Source organism: Acipenser ruthenus, chromosome 13, assembly GCF_902713425.1.
Source record: "Acipenser ruthenus chromosome 13, fAciRut3.2 maternal haplotype, whole genome shotgun sequence".
Taxonomy (NCBI): Eukaryota; Metazoa; Chordata; class Actinopteri; order Acipenseriformes; family Acipenseridae; genus Acipenser; species Acipenser ruthenus.
In genome coordinates, this window is record NC_081201.1 from 5,456,340 (window position 1) to 5,479,895 (window position 23,556).

Genomic DNA, 23,556 nt, shown 5'->3' on the forward strand with positions numbered 1-23,556 from the left:
ATATATATATATATATATATATATATATATATATATATATATATATATTTATTTTCTTAATCTTCTTCAATCAGCAGAAACAAACTACCTCTGTCCAACCCCCACAGAAAAGAAAACTAAGCTGCCCTTACTTGCAGTAGCTGAGCAGACAATAAGCAAGTAGCTTGGGCTCCTTCCAGTTGGTGGCAGCCATGTTGTCTTTGCGGTGGCGTTCCTGGAAGGCTTCGCTCACCCAGACACGCCTCAGCTGGCCAACCAGAGAGTGCTGCCCTGCCAGCCAGGCCTCGTCGTGCTTCACAATGATGCTGATTATCTGGGGGGGGGGGGGGGGGGGGACGACCACGACACAGACACATATTAAAACTGAACCAGAAAAGAGGGATATGTTTCGGCACAGCTCTGTTTACTTCCTAGTGGGAACACAAATCTTTTAATGCCGTTATTAGTTCAGGGACTGCAAAGAACAAGGTACATAACACACTACGCATCTGCTCCAGTACAAAGTTCACACATATTTTAAAAGGTTCCAAAAGGATACTAAAGCTCCTGAGCAAATATTTATACTCGAGCAAAACTGCATTATTATTATTTTAAAAATGGATGTGATCTTATTTCCCGGATCCGGATCTCCAGCATTGGGCTGCCACCTACCTTGATTGCCTGGAACTGCAGGTCGAGCCGCATGGTACTGGTGCTGGTGCTGGTGGAGGGAGAGCCGGGCCGGGCCGCTGCCGGGAGCAGCAGGGTCACAAAGCGATTGGGGTTTGAGGCCAGGACATCCCGCAGGGGCTTGGCGTCCTTGTGCTTCAGGAAGCTCTGTGAGAAAGCACAACACCACAGCAGCATTAAGATGGGTCCACTCTGGGTTGTTAAATTAGTCTATTTTAGACTGTCTACTGTGGTCTAAGGAATTAACTTGCTTGCAGAGAGACAATTATTAGAAAAGGTGGTAAAAAGAACAGGTTTCAGACGGGAGTTAGATAGTGGATACAAAGCCTAATGCAAAGATACACTGGTAGAATTCAAGCCTAAGTTCACATAAATATTTTGACCAGCCTGGGTCTGGGGTTTGACTCGAAACAGGCAGTTTGGGAGAAATTATCTTTGAAAACTAGTCTTGTGCTACGACATTCAAATTAGATTGCAAAAAACCCAGAACTAACCTCACATTACCACCTATTTCAAGATCTTCCAATCTACTGATAGATCCATCTATCTCTTTAATAGCTTTCTGTCTTATCAATCTCTCAATCAACACCTTCATCCACCTGCATTTCTTTTATTAGCTTTTATCTCTGCTTCAATCTACTCTCGTCTCGGGATGTCTTTCATTTTTAACAGGATGGGAAAGCAAGACAGAAAATAAAAAAGCGATATAAATCCCTGCTGACTCTCAGCAAGAACTGAATCCACAACATGTATTTTGAAACATTTTATGTGGGGATTTTCAGCAGGCACCAATTAGGAGATGTGCAAAAAAAGAAAAAGAAATCTGATGAAAAAAGGCCTTTAAAAAGGTTATTGTTCAACTAAATAAATAAATTAATTATATATATATATATATATATATATATATATATATATATATATATATATAGCACACAGCACCACTTAGTGGACAGCTTTTGCAATTGCATTTTTGTATTGTTATTTTGGATAACTCTGATGAGGATTTACAGGGTGAATCCATGGAGAATGTGGTTCTACAGAAATCACTGTCAGGTGGGTCGATCCTCACCATGAACATCCTGCTCCACTGGGGGTCATTCAGGGTGGCTTCCATCATGAACAGCTCCACTGTCTGTGACGGGTGACGCGTCAGGAACTTAATCAGGGGCTCCCTGAACGGGCTTCCAGCCTGAAGACAGCAATGCAGTAAGGTAAACTCAACGGCAAGCCTTGCCATTCATACACAGACAAATTAGCAGTCATTCCAACACATTTGGATTGATCTGTCAAGGGTTTACACTAAACTCTAAATATGCAAAATGTTTGTGAAAAAAAATCTGTTACTTTCAAATCTTGAACTGAACCTTGAAAGTTGCTTGTTTTATGTGTTTTGTAATTTTCCTTTCACATAAAAAAACAGATTACAGTAGCCTTTAACTATGGGATAATTTGACAACCTGTGCTATAAATTGAGACACCACAGTGTGCTGTATTATTGAGAAAGGATCTTAAGCTCTCTCATTGACAGATCGTTCCAGCCAGCTTAGGGCTACTAGGCCAAGATCTTTACTTTTTCAGCCACAACTATTCATACTAAACAAGCTTGGCTGTAACTTTGTCACAAATTATGACACCCTGGACATGGCACCTTCTCCAATTTCGATAACTCGCTATGTTGGATGCTTTTTATTTTAAATTTGATCTAGAGAATTTTAGGTAACATTTCCTTGGAAGTACCCCTGTGAATTCATCAAAATGTGTTTGATTCCATAAATAAACACTGAGTGGAGTACCAAAAGAGGCTGTGTGGTCCAGTGGTTAAAGAAAAGGGCTTGTAACCAGGAGGTCCCCGGTTCAAATCCCACCTGTAACCAGGAGGTCCCCGGTTCAAATCCCACCTCAGCCACTGACTCATTGTGTGACCCTGAGCAAGTCACTTAAACTCCCTGTGCTCCGTCTTTCAGGTGAGACGTAATTGTAAGTGACTCTGCAGCTGATGCATAGTTCACACACCCTAGTCTCTGTAAGTCGCCTTGGATAAAAGGCGTCTGCTAAATAAATAAATAAATAAATAAATAAATAAATAAATAAAAAAGCAACAAAATCAGCATTAAGTTTTTTATTTATGTATTTTGTAGGCAGAAGCACTGTGTGGGCTATTTAAAAAAAAAAAAAATTAAAAAAAAAAAAGATTGTTCATTTGTTATCAATGCACCAGAAGCAATTAATCTCTCTTAAAATGCTGAATGAACGGGTTCACGCTCCAGTGGATTAGTATTACCTCTATTAGCATGGCTCGCTCCGTTTTCATCACCACCTCCAGCAGCGGTTTGACCAGGGTCTGTGGGGCCGCCGGTATCAAGTGGAACAGATTAATAATCGCTGAGCAAATTTTCATTTCCTATTCAGGAAGAGGGAGGAAAAAAAAAAATAGGCAAACCTATTTGCATCTTAAGCTACCATAACACGCCAATTGTCAGTTCACACATCTATCCGGCAGGATTCAAACAACTCCTGATAACAGCATTAAAAATATGTCTAATGCAGTAGCATGTTAAGTGAGGAGATTAGGCCCACAACGCAGACAAGCATCAGATTCCTTAGAGAGAAAAACTTGTCCTGTTGCAAATAACAATATATTTTATGTGTGATACGCGAGTATGTGAGGAATATTTTAAAATCTATTTACACAAACAGCTGATATTGCCGGCAGTGTATTTCAAATTTAACAGACACTGCATAACATACTAATTTCATGATCAATCCCTCGGATTGAAAAGTTAGTAATATGGTTAAAATAATTAAAATGTCAGATATTTTACTGTAACAATATAACTGGTACTTGTTCCCTAGCTCGATTAGCTGTTGGCTGACCTAGTAGTAACAGTATCTTGTTTCTTTAACAGTACAGATTCACTTCAGATACTGTGCATGCCAGGTCTATGCATATCATTGATGACAATTACCTACCACCTACCTGTTGGGACTGGTATATCATCAACCACAAAACAGAGGGTTATCACAAAAAACATTGCCCCCCAAAGAACTAAGCACAACAGCGTCACAAACTACACAATACAAAACTACCACCACAACCAGAAACAAAAAATCACCGCAAAAAACATTAAAATAAAACACCAAACAAACGTATTGCTTGAAGCTTGACTGCGATTCTCACCTCCACACCACCTTCTACAGCAGGCTGAGCCGAAATAAAAAAAAAAAAGAAAGAAAAGAATGCAGCATGAATAAGGGTATGGATATGAGCACAAACAAAAAAAAACAACTGCAAAAGAACAAGAGCCCTTGCACCAAATCACCTTACAATCTTATCAAAGGGCACAGTTCAAAATCTGAAAAGAAACAATATACAATATAGACAAAACACACACAATAAACCGTCTAATTTAATAAGTTATATGAATACACACACATACAGGACTTTGGAAATGCTTTTGTTTGACAGCATAAATGGGTTATTTTATTAAATCCAATTTAATACACATGCATGTTTGTCTTGTACAAGAGACAAGAACTAGTCTAAAGGAAAACTGCTGTCTGTAATTACCATACCAACTCTATCATTAGGGTTTTCTTTATGTAGTGTATGTTTCGCAGTACTACAATTCAGCAAAAGGCCACTGCCAAACTAGCGATAAGAAATACAAGACGATGGACCAGAACATGTGCTGCAAATGAGCTCAACCTGAAATTGAGCAGTCCAGCTGTCGGAGAGCTAATTACTTTTTTAGGGTGATCAGCTGAGGTTGGCAACAAAGACTGCTTTCGGCAGCGCAGAAGACCTTTGCGGGTCACTTGTAATTTATTAGCAGCATCTCAGGATTTAGTTGCAAACCACCAGGCCATTGATCTTTGGCCCTGTAAAAACCATGGGTCCATTTTGTACCAAATGAAGCTGCTGCAAAATGCAACTCCAGCAGTCCTTCAAGCTATCCAAGGTCCCCATTGCACTGCAGTTTAAGCAAGAATGCTGGTATTAAGTGCGGGATAAACAACGATAAGTCTTGAATCAGTAAAAATAACTTATTGTTTCAAGTGCCGATAGGCACAAGAAACTGTTTATGCAACTTAAAACATTTCTTCCTAACTGGTACTTGTTCAATAATGAGATTCGATTGATTGTTAATTTTGTATTTGGATTTGGTCTTTGCTCTTTTGTTACGCTGAGTTCTAAACAGTTAAAATGTTTGTCTCTCACTTTGTGGAAATGTTGTCAAGAGTTCCTGGGTTTGAAATCCCACTTACACAAACAAAAGTGCATGTGAAGTGAAGATAGTAGCGAGGTCTAAGTTTTATATGTAGAACATGAAAGTGGCATTAGAAAAATAAACGCAAAAAACAAAAGGAATGTCAGCTAGGAACAGAGAGAAGTTAAATGCAAGTGGGCCGTAAGCTTGTTTGAACAGTGATTAAAACGAAAGAAATGCAAAAGCTATATGAAATGCTGAACTGAAACGCATCGATAAATATTAGAACAATAAAAGTAATAATAATATATCTATGAATCTTTTGGTTCTAGGTTTGGTTTTAGAACATACAAGTATTTCAAATACAATTGATCTGAAATCCTTGGTCATCACTTCTTTAAATTAGCAGTATCCAAAGTTTTGGAAACACAGCTTAAGCATCTATCCAGTTACACACAACCAAACCCCCCTCCCAAGGAACAGCAATTAGGCTTAATATAAATCAACACTATAATAAACATTCATGCTCACACTCCTATTATCAAATCCTTAGTTTGCATTCCTCTTTTGATGAGTTTTACGACCCCCTGCCACCCATGTTGCAATTCTGCTGTAATCTGCAGTCAAACTGTTTGCATAAAATAAAGTTAAAAGGGCAAGGAAGAGTGGATATTTGCATTTAATTAGAAGATTTAAAAAAATATATATATATACATATTTTTGCGCAGCCGAAATGTTATGCATTTATTTCACCTTTTCTTCTTTTAACAAGGTTATCTGTCAGGGAGATAACAAGTAACCACCGCGAGTCTCATTATGAAACACAGCCACAGGGGCCCCTTCCCTAATTAATCATCGATTGCAGCAGCTCACACTTCACACGTACAGGGAGCCAGTGCTGGGGAGGGCTTTGCGTAAAACATCAGTATGCAGACCTACAGAATACTGTGCATCCTCATTACTGCTCTGTCCATTGAAGCCAGAGCACCATGGGTGGTATAATGCAGCTGCTTTTATGAAGATTTACTGCAGCTGAAAAGCCAGGTTATTTTCAGACTGTCACTTTTGGAGGAGTTACTTATTTAAAAAAAAATATATATATATAATTACTATATTATATATACCTTGAGATCCTGAAACAAAACAAAAAAAAACACATCTTGAGAAAGCTGTAAACATGTCAAGATAAAGTATTTTAATGATTATCTTGCATACTTTTAATATTTTGTTCTTCAGAATATCGATTCAAGCTGTTTTAATGAGAACTTGAAATGAATGTTACGATATTGAAGGCATTTATATGGAAAATATTTGCAGCAAACCAAAATCACAAAACCCTTTTGTTATACCTCACAGTGGGGGCCAAAGCTATTGTAACACAGCACAGTTAAGGCTAAGGCTAAATGCTTTACTTTGGCTATCCATATCATTCAAAATCAAAATGAAAGAACATTTAAGACTTTACTTACACTTCCATCGCTTCTCTGCCCTCCTTTGTGATTGATCACCACCACTTCCATCCATTTCCGCAGGTGTTGCTAGAGGAAGGAAACACCCCTTTAACAAGCACAACTACCAATACTGTGATAACATTTCAATGAATAAAATAAACTCATGGGTCACCATGAAAAGTACCATCCCTATATTGTCATTGCTGCGGTGAATAATTACAACCTAGTTGCAACGATGACTTATAGCAGCTGCAAGACAAATATCAAGAGGTCCTCAGATGAGTCTGTTGCCCGAAAGGCTACTCACCATCATCTGGTCGCAGAACTTGTCATTAAAGGAGTTGGGGAACAGCCGTGTGACGGAGGTAAGGCGGTTTACAACATTGAGAGTCAGGCTGCGGTAATCGCCCAGCATCATCAGCAGGGGGCGCATGTGGGTGTGGATCTGATCCACCTCAATCGTGGCCCCTTCCAGAAACTGAAATACACAGGAGGCACAGGATTGCGTTACACCTGCAACTACCACACTGCTGCTTGGCAACTGGAGAGATACCCCCAGAATGTACATTGGGGAGGCACAAATAACAGCCATATCAAAGTTGGAGGACTACAAGGATTAAGGGACAAAACGTATGAAGCAGATCTTTACCAAAGGTGCGGCGGACAAACTCTGCTTCATCAGCATGAGAATAATTACAGCATGGGAGAAGCAATCACAAAAAAAAAAAAATACAAAATGTTGTACAGTTTCAATAGTAACTTACTTAAAAGGCAATTTAGAAGAGCTGGCCGCTTCCCACACAGCTCTTCACTCTATTGTGATTATAGATTGTTACTGTACCATCTTAAATCAGGAGTGTAAATAACACATTCTGCGCATCCAGCATTGTTTAAAATAAGGTTACGTACGGTGTCTCGTGTGTAGCAGAACTGATCTGCATTTTTAAAGAAACTTTTGGATGACAATGTATTTGGATGTTTCCAAGCAAATTTTAGTTGCATTTTGTATTTACTTCGCATCAAACAACCAATAACAATAATTGATGCCTCTTTTTTTGAAGCATCATATTTGTTCATTTGTAGCTCATTTTGTCCACTGTAGCGCAACAGATATTGAAAAATTGGTGGCTCTAGAGCATACCCACCTTCCTCATGCAGGCCTCCCCGGCCTCCTGCAGTTCATTATTGGTGGAGTTAAGAGCCTTGAAGAGCGCTGCAATGATTTTCTCTCTGGACTGAGGCAGATAATTACAGGCGGCCAGAGCATCTGGAAGAAACACAATAATGAGTCGCTTTCATGCCCCAGTAAGTAGCGGTATTACTGCTTCGAGTCGGCGTCCAACTTCTGAGATTCTTTTTGAAAGCACTCTGTTTCTGTTCCAATACACTCCCCATGGATAATACCAGCCTCTTTGATTTAGGTAGTAGAGGCTTTTTCAGCAGTTGGGATCAAGCTGAATGGACTGCAGCTGGCACCTGGATTAATAAAGCTCACACAAAAACACACTTATCCCTTATGCCGAGATTAGTGAAAGTTAAAGGGATGGGGGCTAGTACGGTATCTATGGGGGCACTCAGGCCGTGAAATAAAACTTAATGACAATCTCTGATCCAGCTCCTACTACACATAACAATTATAACTGCAATGACCTGGCTGAATTCCCCAAAGGAAACCTTTTCACTCTTTCATGGGCACCTGGAACCTTTTTCAGACACAAAGGGCCTCATGAAAACATGGGTGCCGCTTTACTTACTCAGCGCAGCGATGCGCAGAGGCACTAGGGACGGCAGACTCTTATAGCATGGCAACTTCACCAGAGCAGCATCCTCCGCTTCACACAGGTTCAGCAGCTGAAAGAGTTAAACAAATATACACAAAAGTGAACTTGCCCACACACACACACACACACACACAAAAAAAAAAGACACAAGCCAGTCTTTAAAGCCATCTGTGATTAGCAGCTCACCTCTGTGTAGAAGACCTTGTGTTCCACCACGTTGAGGTCCATGGTGAAGAGCCGGGGCTGCAGCGTTGTGCAGAAGGTGTTGCCCTCCATCAACCCGATCTGGGCGTTGGCTGGCTGGTGACGGAGAAGGTGCTTCTTTGGGGGAACCATGTCCTGCAACACCTGCAGGGTGAGGGAGAAAACAGCAGGGTTATAAAATCAGTTATATAATTCATATTAACTCTATCTAATTAGTGTTAACATAAAGTGTTTATGAATATAGCAAGGCATTTCTAAAATGACTATTCCAATCATCATCTTCTTGCGGGGGGTTATAGGATCTGGTACCTCTTTGTGGGGCTCCATGATGACCGTGACGCTCTTGCTCGTGACCTGCGCGAGGACCTGCAGGGAGTGCATGGCTTGCTTACGGACAGTGGAGTTGGGAGAGGTGACCTCACGCACCAGGTCGTGGGTGACATGGTGGAAAGACTTCTCCTGCGCGACCAGCAGCTCCTCTGTTTTCTCTTCGTCCTTGAGTGGCGTAGCACAGCGCACCAGCAGCTGCTCCAGAGTGATCTTCGCCATGGCCACCGCCCCGTTCGACACCTGCAGGGAGCACAGCTCAGCAAAGGGGAGACCTGCAGGTCTAAGTGGCTCAGAAGAAAGTAGACTCCCCTTTGGGTCAAAAGGTTATAAAAGTAAATTGAAGATACTGCTTGGTTCAACTAGATACAAACAGAGACCCAAAGCTTTTTCAGGATGTTTTTAGTGAAAATGAATGGGGTAAACAAAGCTGCAAAGAAATGCTGTTACCTCTCCTGTGAGATCCATCATGACAAACAGCAACGCCTTGAGGAAGGTCTGCTGGTTCTGGAGGACCCAGATCAGGGGCAGCCGCTCCATCAGAAACTTGATGGACACCACGCCACCCAGCTTGGCATACCAGGCCTGCTCATAGCAACAGGCACACAGACGCTCCACGATGTAGGAGAACAGAGGCAACTGGCAGGCCTGCAGAGGGGAAACACAAATTGATGTAATTTCTCTTTTGTGATACTGCATTTTAAGATTGTAATTGATCCTAATTAGACGACTTTATAGAGATGTACCTATTAACTCTTTAACTACTACTGTGGTAAAAAAGGGTTATTTGAACCCCCCCCCCTCCCCCCTGCAACAGGAGTAGATGACGTATCTGGATGCCTCACCCTCTCCTTGGAGCCCAGGATGATGCTGGCCACATCAAAGATGACTGCCAGCGCCACCTCTCCGATCTTGCACAGCTCCTTCTCCTCGTAGGCCATGCAGATGGCGATGGCGTCAATCAGGACCAGAGGATCCATGCCCTTGGAGCCGTTCTCCTCGCTGTGGAACATGGCTGTGCTGGGCTGGCTGCCGAGCTGGTAGCACTGCAGCAGGAAGGGGCCTGGAGGAACAGAGACAGCTTACAAGTCCAGCAGACCCCATGCAGCCTCTCTCTCTGTCGGCATTAAAATCTCCTTTTTCATCACTTTCCGGCTTTGCCATCTATGCATTTCCTGATTTATTAGCAGAACTATCAAAATGTAACTAAAATAAAATATTAAAGTTACAGCACATCTGTAATACTGGGAATGAGGAGGCAAAATGCTACATAATCCCCATAGAGGCTACATCCCATCACAAGCTTTAAATGGGCCACAATATGTTTTTGTGCCCGCAAAGCTTTATGTATGCCGATCAGCTAGCACCTTTCCTGGAATACAGCTACAGCTCTTCATGCAAAACAATGATGCTTTGTCAACCATTATGTAAGCAGGACGTGGATTTCAGCTGGAAGCCTGATTCACATGTGAACAGTGAGAGCGGGGGCTTACCACACTGCTGAGCCACAGCCACCATGGTGTAGTGGCGGATGAGGCTGGCCACGAAGGGCAGGGCGCTGGGCCGCAGGTCTTTAATGACAGCCGACATGAAGGCTCCCGTCAAGGCCTGCTCGAACGTCTTGCGGGCAGGTGTGTCCTGGGCTTTATACCGATGTGAAATGATAACACTGGGGATCCACTTCTCTGAGAAACTGCAAGGCAAGACATACCCCTTAAACCGGAGTCCTAATACAAAAACACTGAACGGTGAAGCTTCTCTTCATGTGTCAGAGGTTACCCTTGATATCATCATCATCATCATCATCATCATCATCATCATCATCATCATCATCATCATCATTATTTAAGCTTGGGTACAAAGACAACTAGCAGAAAGCGATATCACATTCATCCTAGTTATACCTTCTAAAGCTCTGGAAACACTACTAAGAAGACTTGACTACTAAGACTAAAGTCTTAATATGGTACAGCTGAACGGAGAAGTTCAAAGTTGAAGACATTGTATATGCAAAAGTTATCCATTAAACTCTTTAGTGTACAGAGGTTGGCCAGCGATGACAGGCCAAGTGTAGCTATCTACGACTGCATTTGTAATTCAGAAAGGGGTTGGTATTAATGTCGGTGGCTGAATAATGGAGTCATGTCAAGTCCTTTTATTTGTATTTATGTTTTTGTTTATATTTCATATTGTCAGCTCAGGTGCTGACCTGCGATCGTGACAGATTATTCAATTTTATCATCAGTATTTTGTTGGGGTGGGTATTGGGACTGAGAATCTGTACTGTAATATATTGCAATACTGAAAACAATATTGCGATACATATTAGAATTCAATGCCAAATAATGCTGATGTTGATTTTTTGCTACCAAAATAAATCTACATATATAAAAACTGTGCTTTTTGTAATTTTTATGGAATTTAAAGTATTTGAATATAATGAGACAAATTAAACCCTCCACAGTAACACATTTTTGTTGGATCTTCTGAAGCATGCGCTCCCATTTTGAAAAATAGAAAAACAGTGCTGGTTTGAAAGCTATTTAAAATTCTCTAAAAACATTGACTTTAAATGTTAAATTATTTAACATGTTTTTCAAAAGTGCATCCTAGGACTGTAGCCATAAACACGGGTTTAAAGCTGCTTTATCGGTCAGTGCAGAGACCCAGGGTTTAGAATAAACGACTGACCTTGCTTTTAAGATTTAATATATATTACAAAAGCATAAATAAGTGCTACACATTTATTTAAAAAAATACTGGTAAGTAATGTTACAATCTATTTATTTATGTAGATGTTTTGCTTGTTTTTTTCTCACAACTTACAGTACCAGAACTGCTGTTTTTTTTATCTGATGAGATCAAATGCAGTAGATCCAGGGGAAAAAAAAAATTAATTAAATAAATAAATAGATAAATAAAACCTATTCAAAATATAGTGTAAAATTACATTGTCCAGTACTGTCGGCAGATTGTTTTTACATTTATTTAAAGACTATTAAAATTGCACTGATGCAGTTCTTAAATTGGTGAAGAATAAAAAAATAACTGTGCGTTTGTGTAATTCATAGTTTTATTGGCTGCAGAGCTCCAGAAAAAAGACAAGGAGGAGGACGTGATAAACTATACAGGGCGTTGCGGTGACTGAAGTTCTGCGCTGGAGACAACTTCATAAATTGAAAGGAATAGAAAAAAAAAAAAAAAACCATGCATGATAAACAGTCAAAAAATAACAAAACCAAAGACAACATTCACCCGCTAGATGTTTTCAAAACAAGCCAAATTTGGCTGCAAAACCGCCAAATCTGGCAGCACTGATCAAGGGGGACTACCCTAAAAGTTGCATGCACTGATTTTAGCTCAAGTTCAACGTACAAACATAATGTGAACTAGTATAATTTGTTTTAGAAAAATCTATATTTTATAATTGCAGTTCGGGTACTTTAAGATATAGGACCACTGTATGTAAGGTTGGTGGTACTGCCAGCATATTTTACTTCAGCCTTGCATAAATATACCGCAATGTTTGATCCTATACAGCCATCTCCATGTGCTTCTGCCATCTTTACTTTTGTGTTAGCACTGCTCGCATTACGAGTTCTCATGCAAAGTGATTATCACGCGACATAATAGGCAACATTTTCTAGTAGATGTTTCCCTGAATCGGTTGAACAAAAAATACCGGTATTGTACTGCCTGATGAATATCGCAATATACCGCTATATCGGTATTATCGCACGCCCCTGGTATTTTGAAACCGGCAGTTCAAAATGAGGACCAGATATATTCCACATAATATACGTACTGGCACTTGAATAGAGCTCAATTACAGCCTGGCATTTGCAGTTTTTCAAGTGTTTGGATTGAAAAGTCTTTCCCGATGAAGACCAGCGAGCAAGAAACAACGAAGGGACCTTATAAATCAAACTGTCCGACAACCAAAGCCACTCTTTCCGAACCATAACCGATACACTTATTTGTGCACCACTGCAAATGACACTTTCAGGATAAGCAGAGGAAAGTCAATTAGTCCCAAACAAGGGATCAATGATCATAATGCAACCCCCCCCCCAGTTAGTGTAAGTGCTTCTGAGTAATTACTTCATTCTCCACTGCAGACAATTCAAATCAACTGGAACACATGCATGAAATAGGAAGCGATTAGAGATCTTACATACAGGGAAGTCAGACATACTGAGAATAGGAGTACAGTTTAAACATACAAGGTGGTTGAACTTGCCCACACAAAGACACATCCACACAGCAATGAGTTTTTTCTTACTTGGGGTGAGCCAGAAGCTGGTAGAGGGCATGCTTGTTGTCATCCAGGCTCATCATGGCCACCAGGAAGCACTTGATGACCTCCCAGGCCTGTCTGCGGTAATACGGCTCTGTGTTGGCACTCTTCAGACAGTCCAGAGCTGTTTCAATAGCCTGCAATACAGACGCAGAAACCCATGCATTTCACATACGGTAAACAAGCACAGCTGTCATAGATTCCTGTTACCAAGCATTAAAATTGGTCAACGCTTTTGCTAACTTTGAGAAAGAAAAGTAAGGGGAATTCGTTTAAGCAAAAGCGTTATATATGTGGGTCAATCGAAATGTGCGATGCACCAACTTATAGAAGGCAATCTATGAATGGAGTGTACACTTCCTTCTCCTTCTGTCCAAACAAAAGGTTAAACAGACATTGTGAGCACACTTGAGAATACTGTGCTCAAGTACAGCTGTAAGGTAAGCAGTCACGGGAGGATGTTTTCCAACTCAGGATACAAAGGAATAAGGAATTGATAGAGTGGGATAAATTTGACCTTGTATTGAAGGGATGTACGTTCTGTGTCTGGAATAACATTGTAACTTGCACCAAGAAACTGATGGCATATAGAAAAAAAAGAGTGTAAGCAGAGTTCAGCTTCACATTCACGCAGTTAGGCAAGAGATATACAAGACCGGCACTTGAGAGTGAGAAAAGCTACCCGAATTCCCTCCTGACAGACTACCGTCGCACCTGAGATTTCTCCTAGAACATGTGCTGTTGATCACTTTCTGACTCCTGTATATAACTAGGTGCTACAGCGTTGTGTCTAACAAGAAGGTTTCACCTGACTGTCTTCAACTTTTTCAATATTGGAATCAACAAATGAAAACTTACTAACATACAAATTGGCATTGTATGCACTCAGATTAAATTTCCTTACAATTCTGTACTGAAAAGTTAAATCTTAAATGGTTATCAACTCATTTCAGTAGTTGTATTGAATTAAAAAACAGAGAAAGTGCCCGAACAAAAAAGATTCTAAAAGAATGATTAGACCATTGTGACATGAAAGCCAAGGTGTAACAGAGGCAATTGTAACTATATAACATCCTGAAACTTAAATTTACAATCCAAAAAATGTGTTTAGAATAATTCAGAATGATTAAAAGTCGTACTGATGAAATTAGATGCAAATGACACATAAATATGTAGTGCACGTAAAGTGCAAAGTGATTTAAATCAGTCCATGCACTGTTAATGACTTTTATATAAAAAGCGTACAGCTGTTAAACCCAGCTAGATTATAGCTTGGAAAAGCAAGTAGCGGTATTACAATACACTTCAAATTAGGGAGCTAAACTGTCACAGCACACAATGCTCTCCAATTAGTAGAGAAAGCTTAATAAAAATGTATACATGTTTGGAGGCAGTGCTTCAACAGGTAATAAGACAAGAGAGAAAGCACAATAACTCTAGAGGGAAATTAAATACCAGCCTCAATATGCTTCAGTAATAAATTACAGGTTAGAGAAGCAATAATTTAGAGTGTTGAATTATATTAGCAGATTGATACTGTTGCAGGTATTTTTAGGAAAAGAAAATCAAATGGATTATACAGTCTTACACTATTACAGGAAGAACATGAAAAAGCAGTCTGCCTGGAACTCATTTAACATAATTTCCTCCACCAGCTTCAGTATTGTTTTCTATTCACTCGCAATAATTTCACTTTGTTTCTTTTGTTTTTTTGTTTTTTTTACATACAGCAGTCCCTATGCCTTGCCCTTTATTAGGATCAGTACCAATTTCCATTGTCTGCTTTTTGTTTTAGGTATATTTCTTTTTTGAAAAAGGCACAGCTTTTCCCCATCTGTCATCCAGTCATCCATGCATTCTTTGCTTGCACGCTCAAGGAAAAATGCCAGTGATTGGTGGAAACCACACTTCCTGAAGACAGAAGGAGAAAACTTCCACCGTCTAGTAAAATGTAAATCCAGTGGAAGGACTGAGTTGCACATGACTTCAATACAGAGTCGCTATGCATTATTCAGTAAAAGCGAAGTTCCAAAACCTTAGTTAATACAAACAGACAAACACTGATTCAGCTCATCATATGCAGCTGTAGCTTGTAGCTCGGAGTTGCTCATGCAAATGAAGTTAAGTGGCGCAGGGAAACTGGGACAGCATCCATCTTTCGGGGCGAACACAATTACGAAGATGACAGTTTATGTTTCCCCATCAACTGCGAGCGGTAGGAAGACCTATTAGCGAGTGTAAATAATTACATCGGTCTCTCTAAAGATTGATTAAGGCTGGAAGATGAGCACAGCGTATAGCTTGATGATCTGTTTAATTACCTGGAGAGGACTCTGGTTCCTTTTGCGTTTTTTTTTTTTTTTTAGATGAGTTTTCATTGTAAGAGGAGAACTGAAGCTGTTTTTTTTTTTGTTTGTTTGTTTTGTTTTTGTGTTTCAAGAGATGCTACTAAAGTGCAGGTTTTGAGATACAAGACTTATAGGAACGTATTCACGGAGCTGAACTGATTTATCTCCTCTGAAGTTTAATTAGAGCCGAGAATATCGGCAACAAGAAAAACATGAATCAACTAAATAAACACAGTGCTTTAAAGCACCAGTGCCCACAGTCTTATTTCATTTTTAATGCCCAATTATTTTACCCTCGATTTTCTCCCCAATTATTCCCCCACCACAGCTCAGTGATGGTCCTCCTATCCCACAACCAAGCCAGTTTCCTCTTTTACACCCAGGAACTCAAGCTACCGGCCTGGAGGACAAAGGCCATCCTTGCAGGTGTCTGCCTGAGCTAACTAGGTGCCTGGAAAGCAGGGTCTGCTGTAGTGGGATGAGGAGAAACAGTCCCTGACTGTTTTGCCTCCCTAACCCGCAGTACTGCCAGAGCCAATGAGATGTTCTCTCCAGAATCTCCAGTGAAGACCATGCTTGGCACTTTCCATTTAAAAAGCCAAAGTCACCCTCCATCTACTACCCTGGCAATAGACGGTTATGGATGTCATCTATTAGTTTTGTGACATTACTGCCATTTCCCTTTCACACAGTTTAGTTTTTACTCCGATTAGGAAGGAATTCAGGGTTGTCCTTCAAGAGTACCTGTAAAAATAGGCTACACTTGTTAAGCTCATTTTCAGGTTTTTTCTTTTTTTCTTTATTTTATTTGATAAGGAGAGCTGTAGGTTTTCAGCCTTCTGAGGTGTTTATCAATGTGACCCTCGGTGGAAAACTCATTTAGGAGGGCATGAAATAAGAAATTTCATCGGTTGACTTGCTGCGAGCTGAAATCCAATCACTCACACATTAGACAGTTAATATGAAATTATGTAGATAAAGTGACCTTTGAAGAGCCCTACCTATTGAATGCTAGCTGATTTTGTGAAAGAAATATATATATATTTTTAGACCCTGCATTAGCTGGATCAACTGGCAGCCCTTTTACACCACCCTATCAAGGGCTCAATGAGAAGAACAATGGCTTTTCCACAGCCCACTGAAGTGGAACTTTTCTCGTCAGCTCCACGAAATAAGAGATGGATTTCTTATGTTATAACTCTCAACCCAGCCTGGCAAATCCATTTACTGCAGAAACCTTACCCCCAGCAACAGACAGAGTGGACCATTTTTTTGGGGGGTGGATATATAAACCCTAAACGAGAGAACACATCTGCAAATAAAGAATCCTGTATTAAAATGTTTAAAGACTACCAAAGGTATGAACATCTGGTTCCAGAGACTTGTCCCTAGTTATTTAACACAGGAATACAATTGTGTTTGTCAGATTTGCTGGTTCATTCACAGCAGCATATCCCAGCGTCTCACTGAAGGTAAGAAGGCAGGAAGGCAGGTTCCACTCAGGCTTACCTTCTCCATGGGGAGCTGAATGGAGGCCTTGCAGTCTGAGAACTCGGTGGTTATGCTGGGACCCGGCACCTCGGTCACCATGAACTGCAGCTTCTGAGACTCCTTCAGCATCTTGCGGTTGCTGCCGCCGAACTTGCCCAGCACGCGATACGCCACATGGGAGATGGTGTCTGCCGGGTTCCGGAGAGTGCGCCACAGAGCCTGGTGAAAGAGAAAAAGGGCTTGAATTGATACCAAGAGGTATTCTACTACAGTGCTTTTAAAATGACTTCTCACGCTAGGGACAGGATGCAATATGTACGGGTCCTGACAACTTGAAACATTACAATACAAAAACACATTTAACAAATGAATTAGTGTTTGCTTGACATAGAAAAAATTCTAAACACTGCATGAGCGCTGTGTGTGTGAGATGCCCTCTAGTGGCCCTGAACAGAACGACAGGGAGCCCGGGCCACACCGTACCTGCATGAGCTCGGCACGGACGGGCTGGATGTGGTCGTAGAGGAAGTCCGGCTGCAGGTTGTCCACGCACAGCTCCAGGGTGCGAAGGCCCTGGCTCACCAGCGTCTGGGAGCCGTTGAGGGCCGACACCAGAGGGTCCATCAGCATGGGCAGGTAGGGCAGCAGGGAGCTGAGGCGAACTGGGACCGTTAGGCACAGCTCCACAAACAGGTCCTTCATGTGCTGCTTGTGCAGGCCGCTCTGCAGCATGTTCAGACCTGCAGATGCACAAGGACAGAGACACCGGGTTACATTCCCAATGGCTGATGGCCTTAGATTTGTCTGTATAGTCAAGCATAGTAGACATTAGACAAGACATAGCTGATCACTTACATTGTCGTCGGATTGATCAGACAGCACGGCGATATGCATATATATAATGATGTTCAGAATAAACACAAACAGAAGGAAATGGCTTTTTTTTTTAGCCTACCTTGCAACAAGTTTGGCAGCAGCGGCAGGAACTCCTGGTAAAGCAGGTCATGGCTCCCGCCCCCAATGGACCTGAAGAGAGCCCTGAGCAACAGGAAGTAGTTGTAGGGCTCCTTGGCAGACTGGGCCAGCTCCATCGAGCTGTTCACAATCTTGTGCAAATGAGGCTGCAATCGAGAAAAGCGCAAATCAGCCTAAACAATGACTGCCAAGACCACTAAAACAGTCACATAGAGGTTACAGATAATATTAACAGAGTCACAGTTTGGTTTACAATGCAGAAGAGCTTGATTAGCCTCAGTGTGTAGGTAACAAGCTCAGGTGCATCTCATTGAACTCATAGTAAAACCAGGAAAGGATGAAACTGCTATGCAAGGAGTCGTATTTCCATCCCTGGAGTTCAACTTTTTCTTAACTATCATGAGACTGACGTCGGTCATATTCATGAAGAGTATGCATGAGAAAAAAGGGAGTCAAAGCACAGCTTTAACCAGTAAAACTTTTGCAGTCAGCTAAATATACACCCTGTCCTAGGAAGTCACAATGGCAATGATTTTTGTCGGTTTTTTGTTTTTATTTTATTTGCTAGGTATTTGCATTACATTGCTCTTGTCGTCTTGTTGGAAAAGTGCACAGGTTAACTCAGGTCTACATCTGCAATCTTTCCTATACTTTCCTTTTTTTGGCATATCGTGGTTGGCAACCAAACAATAAACAAATGTCTTGGCAAGAGTATGCTTCATTTGAAAGCAGGTTCTTCCCAACTGATCATCACAGCTCTGCAGTCGTAAAGCAGGCATTTCACCATACAAATAAAATCTGTATTCCCAAGGCCAGCGCATCAGTACAAAGGAAGAAAAAAAACACTAAAAACGCAGAGTAACAGATAAAAGGAATCTTTACATCAACACTTTTTATTAGGAGATACAACCATTAGATTTATGCAACCCTGAATTCGAACACTAAGCTATTGAGAAAAATGAAAAGACGTGCTTTTATAAAAAATACTATTTAAAAAAACGACCTTCGCTTAAAAACAGGTTAAATCTTCAATCCTGAGGAAAAATGCCATTGCCCGTCACAGATTTGACAGAACGTACTTAATATTCATTCTGCTAGAATTCTAATTCCACTGCAGGAATAAGACTTGTCATAACAGTGCAGTGTGGGCTGAACTCAAGAACCTGTGCCACTTGAAGATACTAAAACAAACTGGCTTACAAAATAGTCAAAATCTGTTATGTTTTCTGCATGGATTCACAGGCATACAATCAGAAAGCGAAATTACACTTTGGTCTAACAGTCTAAATGACAGAAGAGCTGGTTCAGGGTCAAGTCAAACAACTCCTTTATTAGTAAACTTGGAGGGGGGGGGTATTCAATCTTATATCATAGAGGACTGTTGTAGATGAAAACACACACAGGTACAGCTACTTGCAGGAAGAGGGAGGCTGGAAGTGATCTGAAACTATTTTTTTAGGTCCAGGTTGTGTACCATTGATTTATAGAAGTTTTGGACCCCCATTCAACAGGAGTTGACAGTGTGGCTGCCCTCACCTTGAGCATCTGCTCATTCTCTGCAGCGAAGAGGGAGACGGAGCCGAAGACCAGCTTGAAGAGCTTGAGGTAGAGGTTGGAGAGTTCCACGTTGGAGCCCATCTCAGGCAGCCTCTCCAGCAGGTACTCCACCAGGATCGTAGCGAACAGAGCAGAGGTGGACGGGTTCGCCAGGAAGGAGTTTGCAACAATCTGGGAAAGGGGCAGAGACAAGAAAGAGGGTTACCACGGCATACATTAACCCTTTGCGGTCCTATGTCGGACCTGGTCCGAAATTGCAATTATCCCTATGTGGTCCAATGTCGGACCCTGTCCCACATCATCAAAAATACGCAAAAAACGTGTTTCTGGTCGTTTTTTCTCCACAAAAAGCCGAGAAAACCATTCAATGGCTGAGTGGGAGCGACAGGAGCCGAGTCAAGCCTAAAAAAAAGGGCGTATCTCATGAATAGTCATACTTGCCCCTGGCATCAGATAACGGCGGCCATAAGGAAACAAGCTGGCTGATACTGCATCAGCGCTCAGAGAATATCACTGACATTTGCAGAGCTTTTTTGAGATGTTATAGTAATAAAATAATGACTTGGTATGCGTCTAAAATTAACTGCGCGTGTGAAAATAAATTGGACCCGACGTGCCTGACACGCACTTAATAAATGGACTGCAAAGGGTTAAAGATTAGAGGTGTGCAACACAGCTCAGTACAGTCCTCCATACGAGATTGACAGCTGGTGTTACAGTACATGCTTCCCATTAATGATCATTTTGTCAGCTTCATTCAGTTGAAGTTAAGGGTGCCATACTTAATTATAAACATAGGAATCAGCCACTTCAGTCTGGGGTTATTCGCATATGTAGAACACACATAAAAGCAAGTGAAATACAACACATCGCCACCTGTAGCGCATAGTTCTTGGAGATCCTGTCAACCATGTAGGGCACAGTAGTCTGGAAGATCTCCTTGAAGGTGAGGGGGTTCATCATGGTGAAGACCCCAGCGAAGTGCTCCAGGACCTCCTTCTCCTCCTTCATCCGCACCGTCTGGCAGTTTGCTACGCGGATGTATGTCTGCCCGTTCCCAGCAATCTGCACCTGCAAAAAAAAAAAGATTTTAATATTGATATCAAGTCCTTTTTTTCATATCTTACAACCATCCTGGCATGCACACAAATTAAATATTGTTCAATAATAAAAAAAAACTGTCCTATGCAAGGCACTGCCACACAACCACAGAATAAGGTTGTTAGTCACACGTTTTTCAAAAATTAAATAAGGATGTCACCACCTACCTGGTAAATATCCAAGGCCTGCATGGCGTATTTGACAAGTTTGATGTAGATCTGAGTTTCTTTCGGCTGCAGCTGTTTGTTGGGGATGAACTGAGCTTCTGAAAAACAAAACACAAGAAAAATGGTCAGAATTCTCTCCTTAACGGGTGAATGATTTAAAGCTCAGTTATCTGGGTTTCTTTACACATCCCAAGCATCCCTCAAACAGAATGAGGGAGGACTGATCTGGGAGCACGCATGCATTACCTCCAGGGGCTTTGCAGGAGGTGATGCCCCAGGTGATGGTCTTGACTCCACACACCAGGGTCTTCACCAGGCTGCGACAGTCTGACACCTGGAAGGTCTGCTTGTCCTCCTTGTCCCCCTGCTTGTCGAAGGAAGAGGTGGGGGGAGCCGGGGTGACTGGTGTGGGGGGTACATGCGGGGGCAGAGGGGCAGGAGTGGTGGGGGTGGTGGGTACCCCAGGCAGGGCTCCGACATCCACCACACCCAGCTCGGACTGCGGCTTGCACTTCTTAAAGATGGTGACCAGCTGGTAGCGTGCAATGGTGTGAAACTTAAGCACGAACACCTGAAACAGTAAGAAGAGGCAGTAGCCAGACTTTTCTTGAACTAACATACAATACAGCAATCACCACATTTGCCTCCTGAGCGGCACATGTTTAGGAAAATCACATGCACAATTACTAACAGGTGGTGATCGACACAATATTTAAAAAGCATTTAAAAGTGGATGGCAATTAATATTAACTAATCTCCTTTACTAAGACCTGGAATATCAGACACTGCTATTCTGTTAGTCTTTAGATTTCTGCTCTTCCAATGCTGGTCCTTTTGGTACGACACAAAGAAAGCTGGCTGAACTCGCAAGTAGAGAGAGGTCCCTGGTGCTTGGGCCTCACAGTACCTCCAGCATCCTCATGAGGATGTCCCGGCCGTTGCCGTTCTCCTGCTCGCTCTTGGAGCGGATGCAGTCCACCAGGTTGAGCAGCAGCTTGCAGGACATGGTCTGGATGCTGCTGGGCAGGGACTCATCGTCTATGTTCTTGGCAAAGAGCTGCACCGCCAGGGAGAGGTCGTTCAGGGGCAAGTTCTGACGCACGTGGTGCACCAGGTCAGCCAGGGTGCTGTAGGCCAGGGGTCTGACCAAGAGAACACACACACACACACACACAGTTTGGTACAGAAGTTTAAACAAATTTTACAAGATAGAAACAGATCCGGATAAGCCTGGTAGAATTGGGAGCGACTGCGGTGTATTTAAGTTTCTTGACTAGCTCGTGGAGAGGGTCTCACCACTGTAAAAGGAACAAGTTTTAAGGTCCGTGTTATCAGAACACAATTGAACATTACTGCTTCGGCACCGCTCACAACCTTCCTGCAAGACGGCTTTAAAACATGGCCTAAGACACGGTGCATCTGCGCATATTCAAACATGCTTATTAAAAGCAAAATGTAATCTCTCCAACACCTTTAAAAAGATTAACAAAGAAAAACATGGGCTTTTTCTGGTAATGGCAACCCAAACTGCAGCTTCACACACACACACACACCTATATCTACATATGCATACACACAGTGGGCCATGGAAAGTTTCCACGTAAACTTGTGGTAACTCGAGGCAAGTCACATTAGACTGCTGTTATCAGGCAGTGCAGCTTGAAGTGTATAAATATACATATACTGCTAAATTTAGGGAAAAGAAATGTAATTCCACACTTTGAGTCTTGCATGAATTTCAGCGACTGTCAAACACGACTTTAATACTTGGAGGAAACAGACGTTTTGTATTTGAACTTATTATATTTATAATCAGCGGTTGCGGCCTTTCATTTAACATTAATTTACACAGCGGTGGTGAAATTACGGCTCTCGGTTTTCTCAGCACAAAAGGAATAAACAAACTGACACAATGCATCAGCCAACAGGACCTTAAGGGTTAATTAATTGAACAGCCAGCACGCCAGGCTGTGGGGTGTGCGGTCATGTGTGCTGCAGAGCTGTTTAAAATGAATTCTGAAAAGGGTCTTTCAATCTCAGTATTAAGGGCTGATTCAATTAAAATAAAACCAGATGAATTTTACCCTCAAGGAAGGTGTCAGGATGACAGGGCTGGAGACAGGAGGCCTCTACCCAGGGAGCAGGTAATGAACAGTGTTTCTGGATGAGCTTTCAGACACGACGCCCTGACAAGAAATGTGATGAGAAGCCAACCCCCCCCCCACCCAGTGCCTGATAAACTTGAAGACCTGCTATCAACCAACATAAAAAAAGAAATTACACTTGAGAACAGATTAGCCTAAACAGAATTCTACTTGACTTGGCTTCTAAGTGAAACCTGTATTAACTGGTACAAACCGTGTATTGCTACTTAATTGTGTACCAGCCAGAATGAATTTAAGTGGCCAGATAAAATTTTTCCTATTTTATTTGCCATTTTTGGATCCTTTTTTTCCCCCTCCACTCCCTTCAAGTTCAATAGTGACAGAGAAAAAGAAAAGTTTTCTGCTTTCACCATCTTCACATTTTGAACAAACAAGGTTTCAGTACCTTACCTCAGGGTCTCCCGGGCCGTGTATCCGGAGCCTATTAGTATGGACTCATCAAACAGCTTATCCATGCATGGAATGAATTCTGTAATACAAATTGTCTTTGTATTACGTACAGGATCACCACATCTAAAGCAAACATGACGTCAATGATTTTTTAAATCTTAGCCAGATGTACTTTCAAAACTCCAAACACCTAGAACAAGCAGGGGGAAGAGCTCCTTGTTAAATGTTTATCATAGCAGTTTAGTTCGTGCTGTTAAACTCTACAGAGTACAGACACCAATTAGGAAGAAAGCTTAGCTTGGTCTCTTCATTCATTCATTCATTCATTCATTCATTCATTCATTCTCTCTCTCTCTCTCTCTCTCTCTCTCTCTCTCATCAGGTGCTGCAAGGGAAGGCTGCATTTCACACAAAGATTCTACAGC

General features: G+C 41.6%; 1 protein-coding gene across 13 annotated transcripts in view; it reads right to left on the reverse strand.

Moving 5' to 3' along the window:
* The window catches only part of LOC117418401 (transformation/transcription domain-associated protein-like), a 93,044-nt gene that overhangs the window by 63,550 nt on the left and 5,938 nt on the right, over positions 1-23,556 (reverse strand). For 5 of the 13 annotated variants that reach the window (XM_059035511.1, XM_059035509.1, XM_059035510.1 and 2 more), the window contains exons 13-36: positions 23,132-23,210; positions 21,484-21,718; positions 20,823-21,147; positions 20,577-20,674; positions 20,185-20,379; positions 19,288-19,479; positions 17,732-17,897; positions 17,260-17,516; positions 16,795-16,995; positions 12,923-13,074; positions 10,134-10,333; positions 9,486-9,703; positions 9,091-9,288; positions 8,623-8,952; positions 8,296-8,457; positions 8,083-8,179; positions 7,474-7,595; positions 6,636-6,806; positions 6,347-6,415; positions 3,848-3,871; positions 2,951-3,070; positions 1,739-1,858; positions 652-816; positions 132-313 (exon numbers count right to left, since the gene is read on the reverse strand). In XM_059035511.1, the coding sequence (XP_058891494.1) occupies positions 132-313; positions 652-816; positions 1,739-1,858; positions 2,951-3,070; positions 3,848-3,871; positions 6,347-6,415; positions 6,636-6,806; positions 7,474-7,595; positions 8,083-8,179; positions 8,296-8,457; positions 8,623-8,952; positions 9,091-9,288; positions 9,486-9,703; positions 10,134-10,333; positions 12,923-13,074; positions 16,795-16,995; positions 17,260-17,516; positions 17,732-17,897; positions 19,288-19,479; positions 20,185-20,379; positions 20,577-20,674; positions 20,823-21,147; positions 21,484-21,718; positions 23,132-23,210 (4,078 nt within the window). The remainder of the gene's footprint in view (positions 1-131; positions 314-651; positions 817-1,738; positions 1,859-2,950; positions 3,071-3,847; positions 3,872-6,346; positions 6,416-6,635; positions 6,807-7,473; positions 7,596-8,082; positions 8,180-8,295; positions 8,458-8,622; positions 8,953-9,090; positions 9,289-9,485; positions 9,704-10,133; positions 10,334-12,922; positions 13,075-16,794; positions 16,996-17,259; positions 17,517-17,731; positions 17,898-19,287; positions 19,480-20,184; positions 20,380-20,576; positions 20,675-20,822; positions 21,148-21,483; positions 21,719-23,131; positions 23,211-23,556) is intronic. The other 8 variants (XM_059035517.1, XM_059035516.1, XM_034031402.3 and 5 more) reach the window with 3 other exon arrangements.